The sequence below is a fragment of the Electrona antarctica genome (genome assembly GCF_951216825.1).
Source record: "Electrona antarctica genome assembly, chromosome: 11".
Lineage (NCBI taxonomy): Eukaryota > Metazoa > Chordata > Actinopteri > Myctophiformes > Myctophidae > Electrona > Electrona antarctica.
The window spans coordinates 47,640,584-47,660,803 of NC_136792.1; the positions used below are offsets into that span (position 1 = coordinate 47,640,584).

A 20,220-nucleotide genomic window follows, 5' to 3' on the forward strand; every position below is an offset into this window, starting at 1 on the left:
AGCTCAAGTGGGACTGGAGGTGTTGAGTCAAAACTCAGGAGTAGGCATCTTCCATATATGGCCAACACTACACTTCCCAGAGTGCAGCAGCAAAATGGCCGCTGCTAATTAGGAACACCTGAAGGGTTTAAAAGGCCACACAAACAAACTGAAACCAGAGAGAAGAAGCTCCAAGTTCTTGAATCAAATTCTTATTGGGACTACGTTTGCCTCCTGTGTGATATAGCTGAATATGGGTAGGCCAGAAGTCTGCTCTACTGTATTTTAACATTAAGTTATAATGGTGGTACCTGGAGAGGTATTTTTTCTGAGGTGGTACTTGGTTTACAAGTGGCTCGGGAGCCACATGCGGCCTGCAGGTTAATATCGGAATACTGATACTGGCTATTATTGATTTCAGCTGTTACACTTGCAAACATGACCCACTTTAACTTCCGTCTAAATTAGTACCTGGGGATTAAAGGACAACTTTAGTTTAACTACCTGGGGATTAAAGGACTTTAACTTCCGTCTAAATTAGTACCTGGGGATTAAAGGACAACTTTAGTTTAACTACCTGGGGATTAAAGGACAACTTTAGTTTAACTACCTGGGGATTAAAGGACTTTAACTTCCGTCTAAATTAGTACCTGGGGATTAAAGGACAACTTTAGTTTAACTACCTGGGAATTAAAGGACTTTAACTTCCGTCTAAATTAGTACCTGGGGATTAAAGGACAACTTTAGTTTAACTACCTGGGAATTAAAGGACTTTAACTTCCGTCTAAATTAGTACCTGGGGATTAAAGGACAACTTTAGTTTAACTACCTGGGAATTAAAGGACTTTAACTTCCGTCTAAATTAGTACCTGGGGATTAAAGGACAACTTTAGTTTAACTACCTGGGGATTAAAGGACTTTAACTTCCGTCTAAATTAGTACCTGGGGATTAAAGGACAACTTTAGTTTAACTACCTGGGAATTAAAGGACTTTAACTTCCGTCTAAATTAGTACCTGGGGATTAAAGGACAACTTTAGTTTAACTACCTGGGAATTAAAGGACTTTAACTTCCGTCTAAATTAGTACCTGGGGATTAAAGGACAACTTTAGTTTAACTACCTGGGGATTAAAGGACTTTAACTTCTGTCTAAATTAGTACCTGGGGATTAAAGGACAACTTTAGTTTAACTACCTGGGGATTAAAGGACTTTAACTTCCGTCTAAATTAGTACCTGGGGATTAAAGGACAACTTTAGTTTAACTACCTGGGGATTAAAGGACTTTAACTAACGTCTAAATTAGTACCTGGGGATTAAAGGACAACTTTAGTTTAACTACCTGGGAATTAAAGGACTTTAACTTCCGTCTAAATTAGTACCTGGGGATTAAAGGACAACTTTAGTTTAACTACCTGGGGATTAAAGGACTTTAACTTCCGTCTAAATTAGTACCTGGGGATTAAAGGACAACTTTAGTTTAACTACCTGGGGATTAAAGGACTTTAACTTCCGTCTAAATTAGTACCTGGGGATTAAAGGACAACTTTAGTTTAACTACCTGGGGATTAAAGGACTTTAACTTCCGTCTAAATTAGTACCTGGGGATTAAAGGACAACTTTAGTTTAACTACCTGGGAATTAAAGGACTTTAACTTCCGTCTAAATTAGTACCTGGGGATTAAAGGACAACTTTAGTTTAACTACCTGGGAATTAAAGGACTTTAACTTCCGTCTAAATTAGTACCTGGGGATTAAAGGACAACTTTAGTTTAACTACCTGGGAATTAAAGGACTTTAACTTCCGTCTAAATTAGTACCTGGGGATTAAAGGACAACTTTAGTTTAACTACCTGGGGATTAAAGGACTTTAACTTCCGTCTAAATTAGTACCTGGGGATTAAAGGACAACTTTAGTTTAACTACCTGGGAATTAAAGGACTTTAACTTCCGTCTAAATTAGTACCTGGGGATTAAAGGACAACTTTAGTTTAACTACCTGGGGATTAAAGGACTTTAACTTCTGTCTAAATTAGTACCTGGGGATTAAAGGACAACTTTAGTTTAACTACCTGGGGATTAAAGGACTTTAACTTCTGTCTAAATTAGTACCTGGGGATTAAAGGACAACTTTAGTTTAACTACCTGGGGATTAAAGGACTTTAACTAACGTCTAAATTAGTACCTGGGGATTAAAGGACAACTTTAGTTTAACTACCTGGGAATTAAAGGACTTTAACTTCCGTCTAAATTAGTACCTGGGGATTAAAGGACAACTTTAGTTTTTTTTCAACCAAGGCTCATGTTTTAGGTTGTTATTAGAGAAAGTAAAAGATAAGTGTTAATGTTTTTTCCATTTGCTGCTTTCTTTCGTTTTAGGGATTTTAGCTGTTTTTGACAGGGGGGCGGGGGCATTCGAGCATGGGGCTGTGTGTCATAGATCACAGGATCTACTGAATGTGAAGGAGGCCTACTGGGGGGAAGCCAGTCATTTAAGTCATTTGTTGATTTGTTACAAGTCAGTGCAGCCTTGAGCAAACACATCCAATCTCTGAATTTTATTTTTCAAATTTAGTCAAATAAGGGGGGGGGGGGGGGGGGGGGACAGTAAACTTCGTCGGGATCGGGACTCGAACCCGCGACCCACTGTCATGCTGGATTACCAGCCAAGGTGCCTGGACCGCTAAAGGCTCATACATAGTCTGGATTTTCGGTGGTGAGCTGACCACCAGAGCTGAAATAACGTTGAGCGGTGGTGCGTAAAAACAGAGAGAAGGGCTGGAACGGTGGTGGTGGTTTGCTCTTCACCGCAGCTCGTGACGTCATGTAGTTCGTTGGTCACCTCACCACCGAAAATCCAGACTATGTATGAGCCTTAAGCCTGCCCAGGCCAATTAAGTCCATGAACTTGTAATGTTTGTTTAGAGTCCTTTTAACAAAAGAAATCACACCCGTGTGAAGTGAGAGGCGCTCTTATCATCATACATCATCTAATTTCGGCCAAGCAAGAATTTGCGCCATCACCTTCATCTTCAATGTTACGCAATGTTTGTGTTCACACAAACTCTCAAAATTGTGTAGGGACGTTTGTGTTCACGCATACACTAAAAGCTGGACATATATAGGAGGGTCCGGCGCCCCTCAAAGAGGTTCGCCATGCAGCCAAGTCTATGGACTTATCAGTATGATGTTATCTGCAGTTAAGTCTATGGACTTATCAGTATGATGTTATCTGTAGTTAAGTCTATGGACTTATCAGTATGATGTTATCTGCAGTTAAGTCTATGGACTTATCAGTATGATGTTATCTGCAGTTAAGTCTATGGACTTATCAGTATGATGTTATCTGCAGTTAAGTCTATGGACTTATCAGTATGATGTTATCTGCAGTTAAGTCTATGGACTTATCAGTATGATGTTATCTGCAGTTCTGCACAATTCTAAAGTGACAATTTAACCACTTTTAATACCGCTAAACTGCGTCAAAAGTAATCAACAAACTATAACTATTGAATATTTCAAACAAATTGTCAAATATTAGGCCAGGCTACCTAAGGAAGAGGCAAATTGTGAAAATAGCCAGTCTGCAAGCTTACAACGTCCTTGCATTGAGATTAGGAAACTGCACAAATAAAAAGTGATTGTGGTTTGTGTTTACCCAACCTTACACTAATCTATCTCTCTCTCTCTCTCTCTCTCTCTATCTGTGAGTGCGTGCGTGCGTGCGTGCACAGAGGCAGTGTCAGAATGCAGTGGGTGAAGGTTGTATGTGTGTAGCTTCAGCAGAGACAGACAGACGGAAGGATGAAGACGGTTCTGTGGCTGAGTGTGACCGCGCTGCTGCTGCTGCCCTGTGAGTATAGATGTAATCAACCTCCTCCGGTTCTGTGGCTGAGTGTGAGCGCGCTGCTGCTGCACTGTGCGTATAGCTGTAATCAACCTCCTGATACCAGGAGTCATCAATGTGAGTATAGCTGTAATCAACCTCCTGATACCAGGAGTCATCAATGTGAGTATAGCTGTAATCAACCTCCTGATACCAGGAGTCATCAATGTGAGTATAGCTGTAATCAACCTGATACCAGGAGTCATCAATGTGAGTATAGATGTAATCAACCTCCTCCTGATACCAGGAGTCATCAATGTGAGTATAGATGTAATCAACCTCCTGATACCAGGAGTCATCAATGTGAGTATAGCTATAATCAACCTCCTGATACCAGGAGTCATCAATGTGAGTATAGCTGTAATCAACCTCCTGATACCAGGAGTCATCAATGTGAGTATAGATGTAATCAACCTCCTCCTGATACCAGGAGTCATCAATGTGAGTATAGATGTAATCAACCTCCTGATACCAGGAGTCATCAATGTGAGTATAGCTATAATCAACCTCCTGATACCAGGAGTCATCAATGTGAGTATAGCTGTAATCAACCTCCTGATACCAGGAGTCATCAATGTGAGTATAGCTGTAATCAACCTCCTGATACCAGGCGTCATCAATGTGAGTATAGCTGTAATCAACCTCCTGATACCAGGAGTCATCAATGTGAGTATAGATGTAATCAACCTCCTCCTGATACCAGGAGTCATCAATGTGAGTATAGATGTAATCAACCTCCTGATACCAGGAGTCATCAATGTGAGTATAGCTGTAATCAACCTCCTGCTACCAGGAGTCATCAATGTGAGTATAGATGTAATCAACCTCCTCCTGATACCAGGAGTCATCAATGTGAGTATAGATGTAATCAACCTCCTGATGCCAGGAGTCATCAATGTGAGTATAGCTGTAATCAACCTCCTGATACCAGGAGTCATCAATGTGAGTATAGATGTAATCAACCTCCTGATACCAGGAGTCATCAATGTGAGTATAGATGTAATCAACCTCCTGATACCAGGAGTCATCAATGTGAGTATAGATGTAATCAACCTCCTGATACCAGGAGTCATCAATGTGAGTATAGCTGTAATCAACCTCCTGATACCAGGAGTCATCAATGTGAGTATAGCTGTAATCAACCTCCTGATACCAGGAGTCATCAATGTGAGTATAGCTGTAATCAACCTCCTGATACCAGGAGTCATCAATGTGAGTATAGCTGTAATCAACCTCCTGATACCAGGAGTCATCAATGTGAGTATAGCTGTAATCAACCTCCTCCTGATACCAGGAGTCATCAATGTGAGTATAGATGTAATCAACCTCCTGATACCAGGAGTCATCAATGTGAGTATAGATGTAACCAACCTCCTCCTGATACCAGGAGTCATCAATGTGAGTATAGATGTAATCAACCTCCTGATACCAGGAGTCATCAATGTGAGTATAGCTGTAATCAACCTCCTGATACCAGGAGTCATCAATGTGAGTATAGCTGTAATCAACCTCCTCCTGATACCAGGAGTCATCAATGTGAGTATAGCTGTAATCAACCTCCTGATACCAGGAGTCATCAATGTGAGTATAGATGTAACCAACCTCCTCCTGATACCAGGAGTCATCAATGTGAGTATAGATGTAATCAACCTCCTGATACCAGGAGTCATCAATGTGAGTATAGCTGTAATCAACCTCCTGATACCAGGAGTCATCAATGTGAGTATAGATGTAATCAACCTCCTCCTGATACCAGGAGTCATCAATGTGAGTATAGATGTAATCAACCTCCTGATACCAGGAGTCATCAATGTGAGTATAGCTATAATCAACCTCCTGATACCAGGAGTCATTAATGTGAGTATAGCTGTAATCAACCTCCTGATACCAGGAGTCATCAATGTGAGTATAGCTGTAATCAACCTCCTGATACCAGGAGTCATCAATGTGAGTATAGATGTAATCAACCTCCTGATACCAGGAGTCATCAATGTGAGTATAGCTGTAATCAACCTCCTGATACCAGGAGTCATCAATGTGAGTATAGCTGTAATCAACCTCTTGATACCAGGAGTCATCAATGTGAGTATAGCTGTAATCAACCTCCTGATACCAGGAGTCATCAATGTGAGTATAGCTGTAATCAACCTCCTGATACCAGGAGTCATCAATGTGAGTATAGATGTAATCAACCTCCTGCTGATACCAGGAGTCATCAATGTGAGTATAGCTGTAATCAACCTCCTGATACCAGGAGTCATCAATGTGAGTATAGCTGTAATCAACCTCCTGATACCAGGAGTCATCAATGTGAGTATAGATGTAATCAACCTCCTCCTGATACCAGGAGTCATCAATGTGTCAGAACATGGACATGCAGAGAGTGTTAACCCATTTTGGCCTGAATTAAAAAAAAAAAAAAGTCTTCTAAATCCTGACAGTTTTCTGAAATACCTATGTTTCTATATCGGTAGCCTCGGAAACCCAGACGTTTTTATTTCCAGGGAGAAAAATAAGTCTGGGTCCGAGTGCACTTCAATTCGGCATAGAGTAGAGCAAACATCACTCACTCTCTGCTGATTTCTGATCGTCTGCACCTTTGTTAAATTGACACACACACTCATACATATATACACACACACACACTCATACACACACACACACTCCTCTCTCTGTCGCTCTAATTAATTAGTCTCATGTCTAGCAGCTGCGCATAGTTTCTCCCGGCGGATCCTGCCGGGAGCTGCCTATGCCATAAAAAGCATAGTTGAGTTCCAGGCTACTATATCAGTGGTGCTCAATATTTCATGTCAAGGAACCCAAACATTTTATGTAAGAGGCCGCTGAAACTATGTTGTTCCAGGGACCCCCCCCCCCCCCCCCCAGAAGCAAAGATTTGAGTTAAAAACGTTCTTTCTGAAAAAATATATATCCCAAATTTGCGGCACATTTTCAGGATAAAAGAAAATAGCAGACCTACAAGCTCGTAGCGTGCCACTCGGTGGCACGCTACGAGCTTGTAGATCTGCTATTTTTCAATAGCTAAAGCGTAACTTAATGCTAACACCAAAAGGCGTTCCTGCCCAGAAAAGAGGACCACTTCTGGACACAAATTCAAAAAAGGAATTATACCTGAACTATACCTTGTAAATTAGTTATTTTTGCACCACATGTTGTTGCCTCATATTTGCTCATTGTGTTTGCTGAGCGCATCGATACGTTTGTGGACATCGTGCCAGAAAAGCAAAGCAGAAAGTCACCATGTCATGTTTTTATTGATTTGGTTCTGGACTCACAGGATCAAAGTTCACACAGGAACATGTTGAGTTGAACTGTGAGTTTGTTTGTGTGCGTGTGTGTGCACTTTCCCCATGTGCTTCCCAACTTCACTGCGTGCGCGCGTGCCACGTGTGCGTGTGTGTGCACTTTCCCCATGTGCTTCCCAACTTCACTGCCAGTGTGTGCGTGTGTGTGCGCGTGCGTGCGTGCGTGGGTGCGTGCGTGCGTGTGTGTTCTGATAGAAAGCATAACGTTACCCCCCTACCACCCGCCCCTGTGAATGTCAAATAAATTGCACCAAACAGGAGAAACAAAGGACATTATCGGTCACGGTCTCAGACTTTGTTCATCTAGATGTTGTTTTTCTATGTTATGTTCTACTTGTTTTGATTGATGTTCTGTTTATCTAGCTGTTTCATTTCTACGTTCTTGTTCTAGTTGTTTTGGTTCTATGTTCACGTCTTCCCCAGGTGTTTCCCATGTGTAATCAGCCCTCCTGTGTATATTAGTCTTAGGCTGAGCTCACACCTTTAATGCAATTCTGGTGCTCGTTGGATGCATGTTGTGTAGTGTCATGGCCGCCCAATGTATTTCCAATGGAGGTCACATGGTTTGACCCAACATTGTGTTGTGTGAGGGGGAGGGGCGTTTCGACTGCGCCCCTCCCCCTCACACAACACAATGTTGGGTCAAACCATGTGACCTCCATTGGAAATACATTGGGCGGCCATGACACTACACAACATTGATCCAACGAGCACAGAACATTGCATTAACCGTGTGTGAGTGCACCCTTGTTCCCCAGTCAGTCCTTGTCGGTTCATTGTTTGGTGCTTTAGTCTGTATTTGTGATTTCTGTTCTGTAAAATAAATTAAATAAGTTAAAATAAATACCCAACCGTGGGTTTTGATCACTACACCTGCCGGGCTGTCCTGCTTTTGGGTCCTCACCACCACCACCAGATCGTGACATTATCTCCTGTATTTCAACAGACAAACCAACATGTTACACTGGTAGAGAGGATACATACATGTACTCTGTTACACTGAAACTATTTTATTTTTACTTGTTATTTGTATTCTTATTATTCTTATTTGTTTTTTCTCTTCAGCTTTCGCTTTTGTCCATGTTCAACCAACACCCCACACAACAGGTAAACACAAATTAACAAACAGCTAAACATTATTTATTTTTCTCCCACCATTTTGAATTATATGAAAAACAGTTCAAATCAATCTACTCCTGTGATTTTTGGTCAAAATGCATGGACATTTCTACACATAAACTTTGCGACCGCAGGCATTTCATGTTGGTTGGTTGGTTGGTTTGTTGGTTACTCCAGGCAAGCCCCCATATATGGTGCCCAGGTCATCGTGACATCACTGGATATCCCTGATGTCATAGAAAATGTGACCTGCTGTCGCAGTTAAGCCCATATATGGAGATCCCTGATGTCATCAATATTGGCCAGCAACTCTACACCATGACCTCAGACCTCAAACCCTTAGATCTCCATATTTGGATATATGTCAGAGCCTGTTCTGACATTCCATATGTTGATCCTTCCCCTTCCATCATTCCTCTTCGATGTCTCCTTTTGACTTATACCCAGGGCTGAGGGAAGTAGGGGTGCTGGGGGGGCTGTAGCACCCCCTCCCCCCAGGCACAGCCCCCCCTCAAACAGGAGGGGAAGAAAAAAAAAAGAGATAGGCCAGGCCTAATAAATATGCTGTATCACAGTATTGGCACCTTATCCTGGTTAATTGCCTGTGTCAGTTCGTTCATATAACTTGCGTGTGGAGAGGGAAAGTAAAGGCCACGTTTGCGCGTGAAAATGCGTGAAAATGCGCGTGCATGATGCGCGTGCACGCCTACTAGACGCTCAGCCCCTGCGAGTGTAAAGTACTTCCTGCGGGCCTGCTTATACCTGTCCATTCAAATGTCAAACTCTATACAGGCCTGCCACAAAGTTATCAGTGCAGCCGCGCCCGGCAGCCGGCGAAAACTAGAGTTCTCAACAGGCCCAACTGTCCATTCAAACTCTAGATAGGGCTGCCCCAAAGTTATTAGTGCAGCCGCGCCCGGCAGCCGGGCGCAGAGTTCTCAACGGGCCCGAAAATGTAGTCCTGGCCCTACCTGTGCCCTCATCAAACCCTGTACACTCAAGAGAATGTCCCCGCTACCACCCTTAGATCTCCTGATATTCCATATGTTGATCTGACCTCATCAAACCCTGTACACTCAAGACATGCTCCTTATATGGCCAGTACAGAATTCATTCCATGTTGATCTTGACCCCCCCCCCCCATGCCAAAGCGCCAGCGCTCGCCCAGCAGTCTGCCGTCAATGAGGCGGATGCAAGGGCGAGGTCGCTTCTCGCCCTCAGGCGTCATACTGGTTATCATTATTATCATGCTGTATATCAGTGGCGTGCACAGATTTTTTCCCTCTGGACAAATGTGCCCTTTTGAAAAAAAAAATATGTTTTTTCCACGCGCTGCACAAGGTGCCCTTTTTTCACTTGAGCACCTGCCCCTCTAAATGTCTGTGCACGCCACTGCTGTTTATTGAATTTAGTTTTTTTTTCTGTACAGAGCCTGATGTCAGGCTGGTGAGAGGAACCAGTCACTGCGCTGGGACACTGGAGATGAAACACCGTGGAGAGTGGAGAACAGTGGCCGTTGGGTCTGGCTGGAACCTGAAGTCATCCTCCGTGTTGTGTCGACAGCTGGACTGTGGCTCTGCTGTTCCAACCACTTGGGCAACCAATCGTGAAACGTCAGATTGGTTATGGTGTCGCCTAAACGATGTATGGAGGATGACATCTTCCTGCGTTGGATCCGAGTCGTCACTGAGGGAGTGTGTAGCATTGGGGTCAATGGAGTCTGAGCATTACTGCCAAGGCCTGGATGTGATCTGTTCAGGTAACAAACAATGTCTATCTTTTGGCCTGTCTGTCTTTTGTTTGCATCTCTGGCAGTGGCAGGGATACTTTTTTACTGTCTCTCTCTCTCTCTCTCTCTCTCTCTCTCTCTCTCTCTCTCTCTCTCTCTCCAGAGTCTGTGAGGTTGGTGAATGGGCCTAGCTTGTGTTCAGGCAGAGTGGAGGTGAAGTCTCATCAGTCGTGGGTCTCGGTGTGTGAAGGTGACTTTGACCAGCGGGATGCGCAGGTGGTCTGTAGGCAGCTTGGCTGTGAGGCTCCTTCGGTCCTCCAGGGGGCGCTCTATGGAGAAGGGAAGGCTCCAATGTGGACCAAAGAGTTCCAGTGTGAAGGCAGTGAGTCTGCTCTGCTGGACTGTAGAACCTCAGACTCAACTAGAAAGACCTGCTCACAGGGCAAGACTGTTGGACTCATCTGCTCAGGTATAATAACGCAACCAATAAAGGCTAATATATAAAAACTAAGTAACGGAATTAGCTAATAAACTAAAACGCAAGATAACCAACATTTACTATATGTCAAAGCCAAAACTCACTAGGGAAATCAGAGTCTTCCCAGACTCTGATTTTGTTGGGGGCACGACATAGCTCAGCATTTGATCTGAAGTTGAGAGAGTTTTGGACAAGTTCAAATTTAGAACATGTGTAAAGTTGGAGATTACCAAGAATGGCTTTATAATTGAGAATATACCAATGTAGCAACCTGTGAGACGTTAAGGACAAGGACTACCAGCCCACTAGGGGGCGTACAGAGTACAGTGATGAGTCCTATAGGGGGAGTTGGTTATGAACCTCAATGTAGCATGAAACAAGGGGTCAAGTTTTCTCAGAGTTGAGGAACTAGCAAAATGGTAGACAATATCGCCATAATCGAGCTGCGACAGGAAGAGGCCTGTGACCAGCTTTTTGCGAGAAGCATTAGAAAAAGCAGGACTACATTCTGTAGAAGAAACTCAGCGTGAACTTTAGCTTTTTTGTTAAGGTATCAATGTGGTATTTAAAGTGTAACTTATTGTCCAACCAAATCCCAAGATATTTGTACAACTCAACCCATTCAAAGGATACTCCATCCAGAGTGGTGATGTTTGAGGGGCCATTGACTAGGCTGTTTGGAGACAATAGCATGGCCTTGGTTTTATGGCCATTTAGTAACAATTTGCTATGTAGCAATTCATATTGCAATGAGACAAAGTCTGAGGCAATGTAAATCTAATCTAAATCTGCAATCAATCATAAATTTTAGTAGAGTAAAGAGTGCAATATTTGAGTAGGAGTAAAACATATTAAAATATTATGGTAAGGAAAATAACAAAAAATAGGCTACCTTAAAATTATACGTAAGTACAATACTTGTGTAATAATTCAAAATTATGAACTAGAACACTTAGTTGCTTTCCACATATTTTCTCTGTACAGAGTCTGATGTCAGGATGGTGAGGCACTGTGTCGGTGGACTGGAGATTAAACGCCAGGGCGAGTGGGAGCAATTCGACGGTTACTGGAGCCTGAACATATCATCTGCAGTGTGTCGACAGCTGGACTGTGGCTCTGCTGTTGCAAACATATATAGTTCATTTGATCCTGCAATTGAAGATAGTTCAGATGCGCCGGGGGATGTCATGTGTGGATCTGAATCTTCCCTGAGGGACTGTGTAACAAAGAGTACTCCCCCCGTCTACACGTCGGTTATCTGTTCAGGTAACAGTAAACATGCAGTGTCTTATTTCATATTTCTGTCTCGATGTCAACTCCTCCCATGCACGCTTACCATGCACGCTTAACTCCTCCCTTATCTCCTCCCCTCATGCCAATTTGTATCTGTATACATGCAGGGTGGCCATTCGTCCATTTTAATTTTTTAATCTTTTTACCCAGCTCAACCTCTGGCCGGACACATAAAGTCCCTTTTTTGTGAGAGTGATTACTGTGTATGTGTAATTTACAGATTACATGTCTCTGTAAATCTCCCGTTTCATTTGGTATAGAGCGTCGCAGTCCCGCCTCCTACCCTGGACCAGGAAATGAAATCCAATGCATTATTCTCATAGACATTTCTTAAAGTATTTATTTAAAGACGGTTACACCGCGGACAAAGCCAACTCGAGTCGTGACAACTCATGACAACACAAACAATATTTTGGACCAAACAAATAATTAGAAAGAAGAAAAAAACGGCAGGTTACAACACTTTTTTTGTTGTTTTTCTTCTTTGTAATTATTTGTTTGGTCCAAAATATTGTTTGTGTTGTCATGAGTTGTCACGACTCGAGTTGGCTTTGTCCGCGGCGTAACCGTCTTTAAATAAATACTTTAAGAAATGTCTATGAGAATAATGCATTGGATTTCATTTCCTGGTCCAGGGTAGGAGGCGGGACTGCGACGCTCTATTGAATACAGCTCTGTGCAGCCAGTCTACTGGCATACGTTTACACATCACGGCCATTCTCACGTTTCATTGGTATAATAGCCTATCAGCTGGCAGCTAGCCTATTGGCTCCGTATTGCTGCGTGAACATGCTGTGTTTTGTTTTGTCATTGGCTCGCTCAATAGTCACTCGTGCTGAAAACTCCGCCCATGCTTGTTCACATGGTACTGCCGTGGGAGCCGGTGTTGTGTGGATGAAACTGCGGCCACTCGCTAGTAAGCTTTTGTGTGACGCAGATGAGATAATCAACCGAAATAAAAAAGATAACGGAAATAAAAGAAAAAAGGTCTCATTGACAATTTTCTGAAGGTCCCAGGACCGAAACGTTTGCTAATTTTAACTGACTGAGCACAGAGCACTTTATTATGAGCATCTATAAATAAAATAAATTCTATTTTCTTAAGTCTCAGCGGGTCTTCCTTAATCTTTCATGCTGCGAGTCTTTTTCTGCCAGTTTTCCTTCATGTTTTTTGAGACCACCTGCAGTTAACCTATAGCTGGAACAAAGGAACAGTTTCCCCTGTACGTTAGTAAATACATGATCCCTAACTGTGATGATACGGACGGATGGACAGACAGACATATAGCTATAGATCTTTTTTCAAACTCACATTGTTGTGGATTTTTGCAACACCGTCTTAGGATATCTCATGCTGTTGTAATTGCTGCTTGTAATTGGTTTCCATGACTGACTGGATAACACAATTGGATAGGGGTATAGGCCACCCAGGATGGTGATGGCAGTATATCTCTGCTGTCGGGAGGAAACCTCATAACTCCAAAATGTTCATTTTTCAGAAACTTTAAAATATAAATTGTTCAGGAAATTAAGAAAACCTTATATTTTTAAACAAAGCAATACTGCCTCATCAAAGTTTAGACTGTTTATATATTGTCAGTTACTTCCATGAGAGGGGGAGAGGTGGTGGAGTTAGTTGCTTTAGCAGACATGTTGAGGGTCCAATGGAGTTAAGAGGTTTTGTCCAAAGCACTTTTTACTACTTTCCATTGGTTCAATATTTCCGAAACAACACACAGACGTAAAGGGTGTTCAATAGCACTGATTTAAGCTACAAAAAAATCAAAAACTTCAAAAATGGAGTTATGAGGTTTCCTCCCGACAGCAACGATATGTTTGATCTCACTTACATTTTCTCCTAAATCCATATAACGTAAGACAATGCCTACATCAGCTGTTTCAGCCAATCGCCTCTGTCTTGTTACAGATCTGCTGTTTAAGCCAAACATCACTTTCCTCCCGTCCACAAACGGGGTTTCCGATGACGGCGAGCATCACGGGTTGCAGGTGTTAGAGGGCTCCGGCTTTACGATCACCTGCACCATCCAGGCACAGTACCCGGGAGGCACCTTCCAGCTCACCTTCACTGGACCCAGCACGACACACACCTACACCCATCCAGCTGTCAATCACACTGTCTTCACTGGATCCAACGCAACACATAACCACACCCAGATACTTCACTCTGCCGACTTCCTGTTTCCTGCAGCAGACCACTCCCACCAGGGGAACTACAGCTGTGCTTATCACGTCCATGTTTTCTCCCATAACTTCTCCTCTGAGAGCGAGCTCCTCTCTGTCACTGTCGCAGGTAATAACCTGAATGGAACATTTTCACGGCACAATGTGAAAGTCATTTTTATTTGATTGTGTTTTTCTCTTCACAAAACATATTAGGCCTACTTTAAAAAAAAAAAACGTATTTTGTTGTCTCTGTACAGAGTTGGATGATGTCAGGTTGGAGGGAGGAACCAGTCCGTGTACGGGTATACTGATGAAACACCAGGGAGAGTGGAGACCAGTGGCTGATTTTATGTCAGTCTGGAACCAGGGGACATCATCTGTAGTGTGCAGACAGCTGGACTGTGGCTCTGCTGTCTCAACAGAATGGAGGTCCGGTTCTACACGTCAACCTGTGTGGTGGATCAGATCTCCCTGTGTTGGATCAGAATCTTCACTGAGGGAGTGTGGAACAATGCAGTCCGGTAGATCTTTGGACCAACTGGAGGTGTTGTGTTCAGGTAACAATTAGCAATGACTTTGATCTGTACGGTCTATTAACTCTATTGAATCTGTCAGTCAAATTGGTGATATTCATATGCTTAGATAGACAACTAAATATGCAAGACAAGTATGTACTTTTCTAGACACTAGTTATGATTTATTTACTCTTACTACAGTATAGCCAATCAGCATGTGAGTCGTCAATGTCAATCACGTAATGTTGCAAAACTGTTCATTACAAAGCATGAATGAAATGGAAAAAATATTTAAAAAAATACAAAAACTATATACCAGTAAGACGCCTTAAAGCTGCTATAAGCAATACTATGTCAACATTTTAATGACCTTTCTTTTTTTCTTTTTTGGTATTCAGACAGCCAGCAACGGTAGAACGCTCCCAAAAAAAATGTAGTCTCTGTGACACATCTAGGGGCCGCAATCTGCATTCAAAGATTTCCCTAGAAGCTTTGTCATTGGTCGATTTGCCTGTCTGCTTCCTGATTGGTTAGTCATTGCGACCGGGTTTTTTTTCGACCAATGACAAAGCTTCTATAGGAACATCTTTGAATGCAGATTGCGGCCCCTAGATGTGTCACAGAGACTACATTTTTTGGGAGCGTTTTACCCATTGCTGGCTGTCTGACAAAAAGAAAGAAAAAAAAATACCATTACAATTTTGTACAATGATAATATCATTGTACAAAATTGTAATGGTATTTTTTTTGCAATATTATTGCTTATAGCAGCTTTAAGGTTACAGGCGACCGAAGGGCTGACACTTCATTATGTCACCACTGTCATAGAAGTTTCATTTTAAATTGTCTCATAATAAGCAGGGGTGCACATTCATATTTTGGGGCTAGTTCTCAAAGGAGCACCCTGGACATGTAAGTTGGTGCGCACAGGGGAGGGGGGGGCGGGGGATACGGACGTTTCTACTCTGCCACAATGTTATGCTGTCCATCTTACATGTCTATGTTTTGAGATTTTGCCTTGTTTATTGGTTTCGTTTAATTCTTCATTGTCTTTTTACTTTATTGTGCTCTGTTTTCCTGTTTGGTTTTAACTTGTTGATTGCTTGTTCTGTGTTCTGTTCAGCACCTTGTGACTTTGTCCTCAAAGGTGCTTTACAAATAAAATATACTTACTTACTTACCTCTCGTCTGGTTACAGATCTGCTGTTTGAGCCGACCATCACCTCCTCCATAGACGGGGTTATTTCCGAGGGCCAGCAGCAGGGGTGACAGGTGTCTGAGGGTTCCAGCTTCCGCATCAGATGCTCCATCCGGCCGCAGTACCCAGGAGGCTCCTTTCGCCTGGACTTCACCGGACCCGACACGACACGCACCTACGCCCAGCTAGCTGTCAGTCATTCTGCCACCTTCCTGTTTACGGCGGCAGACCACTCCCACCAGGGGAACTACAGCTGTGTTTATCACGTCCATGTTTTCTCTCATGGTGCACCCCATAACTTCTCCTCTGAGAGCGAGCTCCTCTCTCTCACTGTCAAAGGTATAACCTGAACGAAACATAATCTGTGCGATGTTGGTCGGTCGGGTGGGGGTTATGGGGTGGGAATGGTGCTCGGCTTCAACTCTACCGGTCTGTTGAGGTTGGATTGTAATTTCCAGGCCTGTTGAAAACGCTAAAGCAGTATATCTCAAACATTTTCATGTCAAGCACCCCCAAATTGACATGCATTCTGCACACAAATATTTGAAAAATATTTTCTCATACGGAAGATTTGAGTTTTTACCAAAATGTAAAAAAAAGAAAAGAAAAACCCAATCTACAAGCTCAAAATGGGCAGTAATGGGACACATTGTGAGCTTGTAGATTGGCTATTTTCAAAGTACAAAATGGGGTCAAAGTGGTAAAACTGTTCCTCGTTTTGCTGTGGACCTCCTGAAACTTCCTAAAGGACCCCTGGGGGTCCCCAGACCACACTTTGAGAACCACTGCTCTAAATAATTCGCGAATATGATGGCCTCGACTCGTTATCACCGTTTAGGTGAAAAGGTTAAAAAGGTGAGTTGCGTATCACCTAAAACTGGATTATAATACTGTATCGGTATCGGCCCTTATTTGTCATATCGGGTCATATCGGTATCTGCAAATATGCCAGTCTACCCTTGTGTCTTACACACAGGGGTAAGGGGTTGACACTCAGTATTCTAGCTGTGACGTGAGCGCCCCCTCCTGAGATACTACCGGGTCCTACTTTTGTGTGGCTTTTGTGTCCCCATAGAGTTATACTGCGCTCCGTCGGACTAAATCTGAGACGAAAACAACCACGAAAGTCTAATTTTACCGCTTTCCTCGCGCTTTCCTCGCCCCACACGGAATACCATCGCCATTTTATTTCATTGTGTCAACTAAATCCTCATTAATGCAAACTAGATTCAACATACTCAAGCCTGCAAACATTCTAAATATGCCGCCGAAATATTTTACTGAGCAAAAATAAAAGACTGTTACCACCTTTAATAATAGTCTTTATTGTCGCCACATCATATATTTGTTTTGTCATGGACAAACATAGCACGTAACGTAGCACTACAAAATGACGTCGGACTTAAATACTGAATGGCAAGTAAATAAAATGTTGGGGCATGTGGAGTTTGCTTTGGAGTTGCCCAAACTGCTTGTGCACATTTGAGTGAGGAGTCTGCTATAAACACAACACGAGATATATATATATATATTTATATATATATATATATATATATATATATATATATATATATATATAGCTAGATAGCTGTAAACACAACACGAGATCACAACACTGGTATCGGTATCGGCTAACACAGAAATGGTGGTATCGGATCGGAAACGAAATAAGTGGGGGAAAATCAGGACATCCCTTATAATCCCATATAATATTACTGTTCTGTTGTCTCTGTACAGAGTCTGGTGCTGTGCGGTTGGCGGAAGGAACCAGTCAGTGCACTGGTATACTGGAGATGAAATACCATGGAGAGTGGAGACCAGTGGCTGATTTGACGTCGAACTGGAACCAGGGGGCATCATCTGTAGTGTGTAGACAGCTGGACTGTGGCTCTGCTGTCTCAACAGAATGGAGGTCCGGTTCTACACGTCAACCTGTGTGGTGGATCAGATCTCCCTGTGTTGGATCAGAATCTTCAATGAGGGAGTGTGGAACAATGCAGTCCAGTAGGTCCTGGGACAGACTGAAGGTGTTCTGTTCAGGTTAAAAAACAACTACAGCTAGAAGGTCCCGGGTTCGATTCCCGCTGGGGACACTGTGGGCACTGGGGGTGTGTTCTCTCCTCCGCGTCATCGGTGCCCATACCCAAGGCCGGGTTGGCGAAAGAGCCTTTTTGTGTGTAGTTTGCATGTTCTCCCCGTGTCCCCTAGGGTAGGTACCCTCACATGTTCTCCCCGTGTCCCCTAGGGTAGATACCCTCACATGTTCTCCCCGTGTCCTCTAGGGTAGGTACCCTCACATGTTCTCCCCGTGTCCCCTAGGGTAGGTACCCTCACATGTTCTCCCCGTGTCCCCTAGGGTAGGTACCCTCACATGTTCTCCCTGTGTCCCCTAGGGTAGGTACCCTCGCATGTTCTCCCCGTGTCCCCTAGGGTAGGTACCCTCACAAAAAAACATGCAGTAATCCTGGTCTCTAAACTACCTCCCCCTGGCCAGCCGGGGCGCCTGATGGAGGGGAAAGGAACTGGTCGGAATAACGTGTTCCTTCCACGCGCTACAGCCAGCCAGGGAAATTCCCCCCCCTGTCAGGTGAAAAGATGCAGCTTGGACTCCTCATGCATATAAGGAAGCATGAGGTAAGTCCGCTGCCCCCCGCCCCCCCAGGTTGGCAGAGGAAGTGTGTAGCACCCAGGATTACATTAGATAATTGACACTGGGTGAAAAAAAATGGGTTGCAAAATTGTGGGATAAAAAATATTTAAAAAAAAACAATGACTTCAACGTTGAGAGTGATTAAGGCTACATTTTACAATTTACTATTTCTTATTTGATTTCACATGCCATTTATCCTGTCTTGGTACCATAAACATTGAGTCCTCATTATATATCTTTCAAGGTGATGACAGTTGACACATTTATTCAATTGTACTTGATTGTATCATATATATATATATATATATATATATATATATATATATATATCTACCTCACTTCCTGATACCTCATATACTTCACATAATACTTACTTCCTGTTGTCTTGTCACGCTGAGGAAAGCCCAGCCGGCCTGTAAATAAACCATGTGAAAAGGACATTAAAGTCCAAAAGCAGCGACTATATTGACATGAGCACTTAAAACCTATTCAGGCTTTTTGAAAATAGCCTAATAGATAATTGAGTGGAGCAGCCATTGCCCGGCAATGTGTGTCCCCGGCTGGGTCTGTCTCTGGGTCCTATTTCCACACTGACCAGTGTATACAACCTTGTGAATTTCTGATTGACTAAAAGCTTTGGTAACACTTTATATTAAGGTCGTCTTTATAATGCATTATAGCACATTTATAATGCATTATAATGTGCTTATAAGGCATTATAACACTCGTTATAAATGTTTGTAATCATGTATAACAACTTAGAACCATGTTTATAACGTATTATAAGTGCTGGTCATAATGCATTATTATGCTCAGTGGAACAGCACATTATAACTATTATAATTTTGGTGGTTATAAAGGCACATAGAGAAGTGCTGTAATGTCTGTCATAATGCATTATAACCAATGTGTATTAAATGGAATAATGTCTTATAAACATCAATAATATGCTATAGCAGGACTTTGAGACCTTTATGTAAAGTGGCAACATTCTTTAATGGTTAATGTCTGTGTCATAATGCATTACAACCAATGTGTATTAAATGGAATAATGTCTTATAAACATCAATAATATACTATAGCAGGACTTTGAGACCTTTAAGTAAAGTGGCAACATTCTTTAATGGTTATTAGCAGTTGTATCATTTTATAATACCTTATAGCATGACTTTGTGACCTTTAAGTAAAGTGACAAAACTTTATATAATATGCTATATTGAATGGGGTAAAAAGTTCCAGCATGTCTCCACAGTAAGCTGAATTACAAAAAGTGTGAATGGAGTTTCTAGGTGAAAGTGATTTGCCGTGAAAGTGACTTTTTTTTTACGTGCCAATATCTGCCATTGAGCCCCATTATACATTTCTCATATTTGGTTTCGGACGGCATACTATAGCATGTTGTTTTTCGTGATTTTGGACGATTTGAAAAAAAGATGAAAATCACGAAAAAACGACATACTGTACTATGTCCATGGTTTCGGACGGCATAATATAGCATGTCATTTTTTGTGATTTTGGAGGATTTGAAAAAAATATGAAAATCACGAAATAGGCCTACTATAGTTCATGGGTTCAGACAGCATACTATAGTATGTCATTCTTTCATGATTTTGGGGCAATATGTCAGAGACAGAGTTGAATCTGTGGCCTCCTGATTCCCAGGCAGGCTCTGTACCCAGTGAGCCACTGTGCTTGGTGTGTACAAAAAGCAAAAAAGATAATGATAGAAGAGCCAGAGACTTGTTTCCATTGTGGTTCATAAGCATTAAACCTCTAGAGATAAACAACAGCACAATAAACAATAGACAAATCTCCCGTTATTTTATTTTTTGTATTTTATTTTTGTATAAGTGTTGTTACTCAAA

General features: G+C 42.3%; 1 protein-coding gene across 1 annotated transcript; it reads left to right on the forward strand.

Moving 5' to 3' along the window:
- The first annotated feature begins 138 nt into the window (after positions 1–138).
- On the forward strand, positions 139–18,039 carry LOC306932584 (scavenger receptor cysteine-rich type 1 protein M130-like). The gene is made up of 10 exons (XM_079514438.1): positions 139–236; positions 3,712–3,830; positions 8,255–8,296; positions 9,738–10,067; positions 10,201–10,506; positions 11,500–11,781; positions 13,736–14,119; positions 14,250–14,549; positions 15,706–16,044; positions 17,443–18,039. Exons 2-9 carry the CDS (start codon positions 3,782–3,784, stop codon positions 15,774–15,776), a joined length of 1,764 nt encoding a protein of 587 aa, XP_079370564.1. The 5' UTR covers positions 139–236; positions 3,712–3,781; the 3' UTR covers positions 15,777–16,044; positions 17,443–18,039.
- Positions 18,040–20,220: the final 2,181 nt, after the last annotated feature.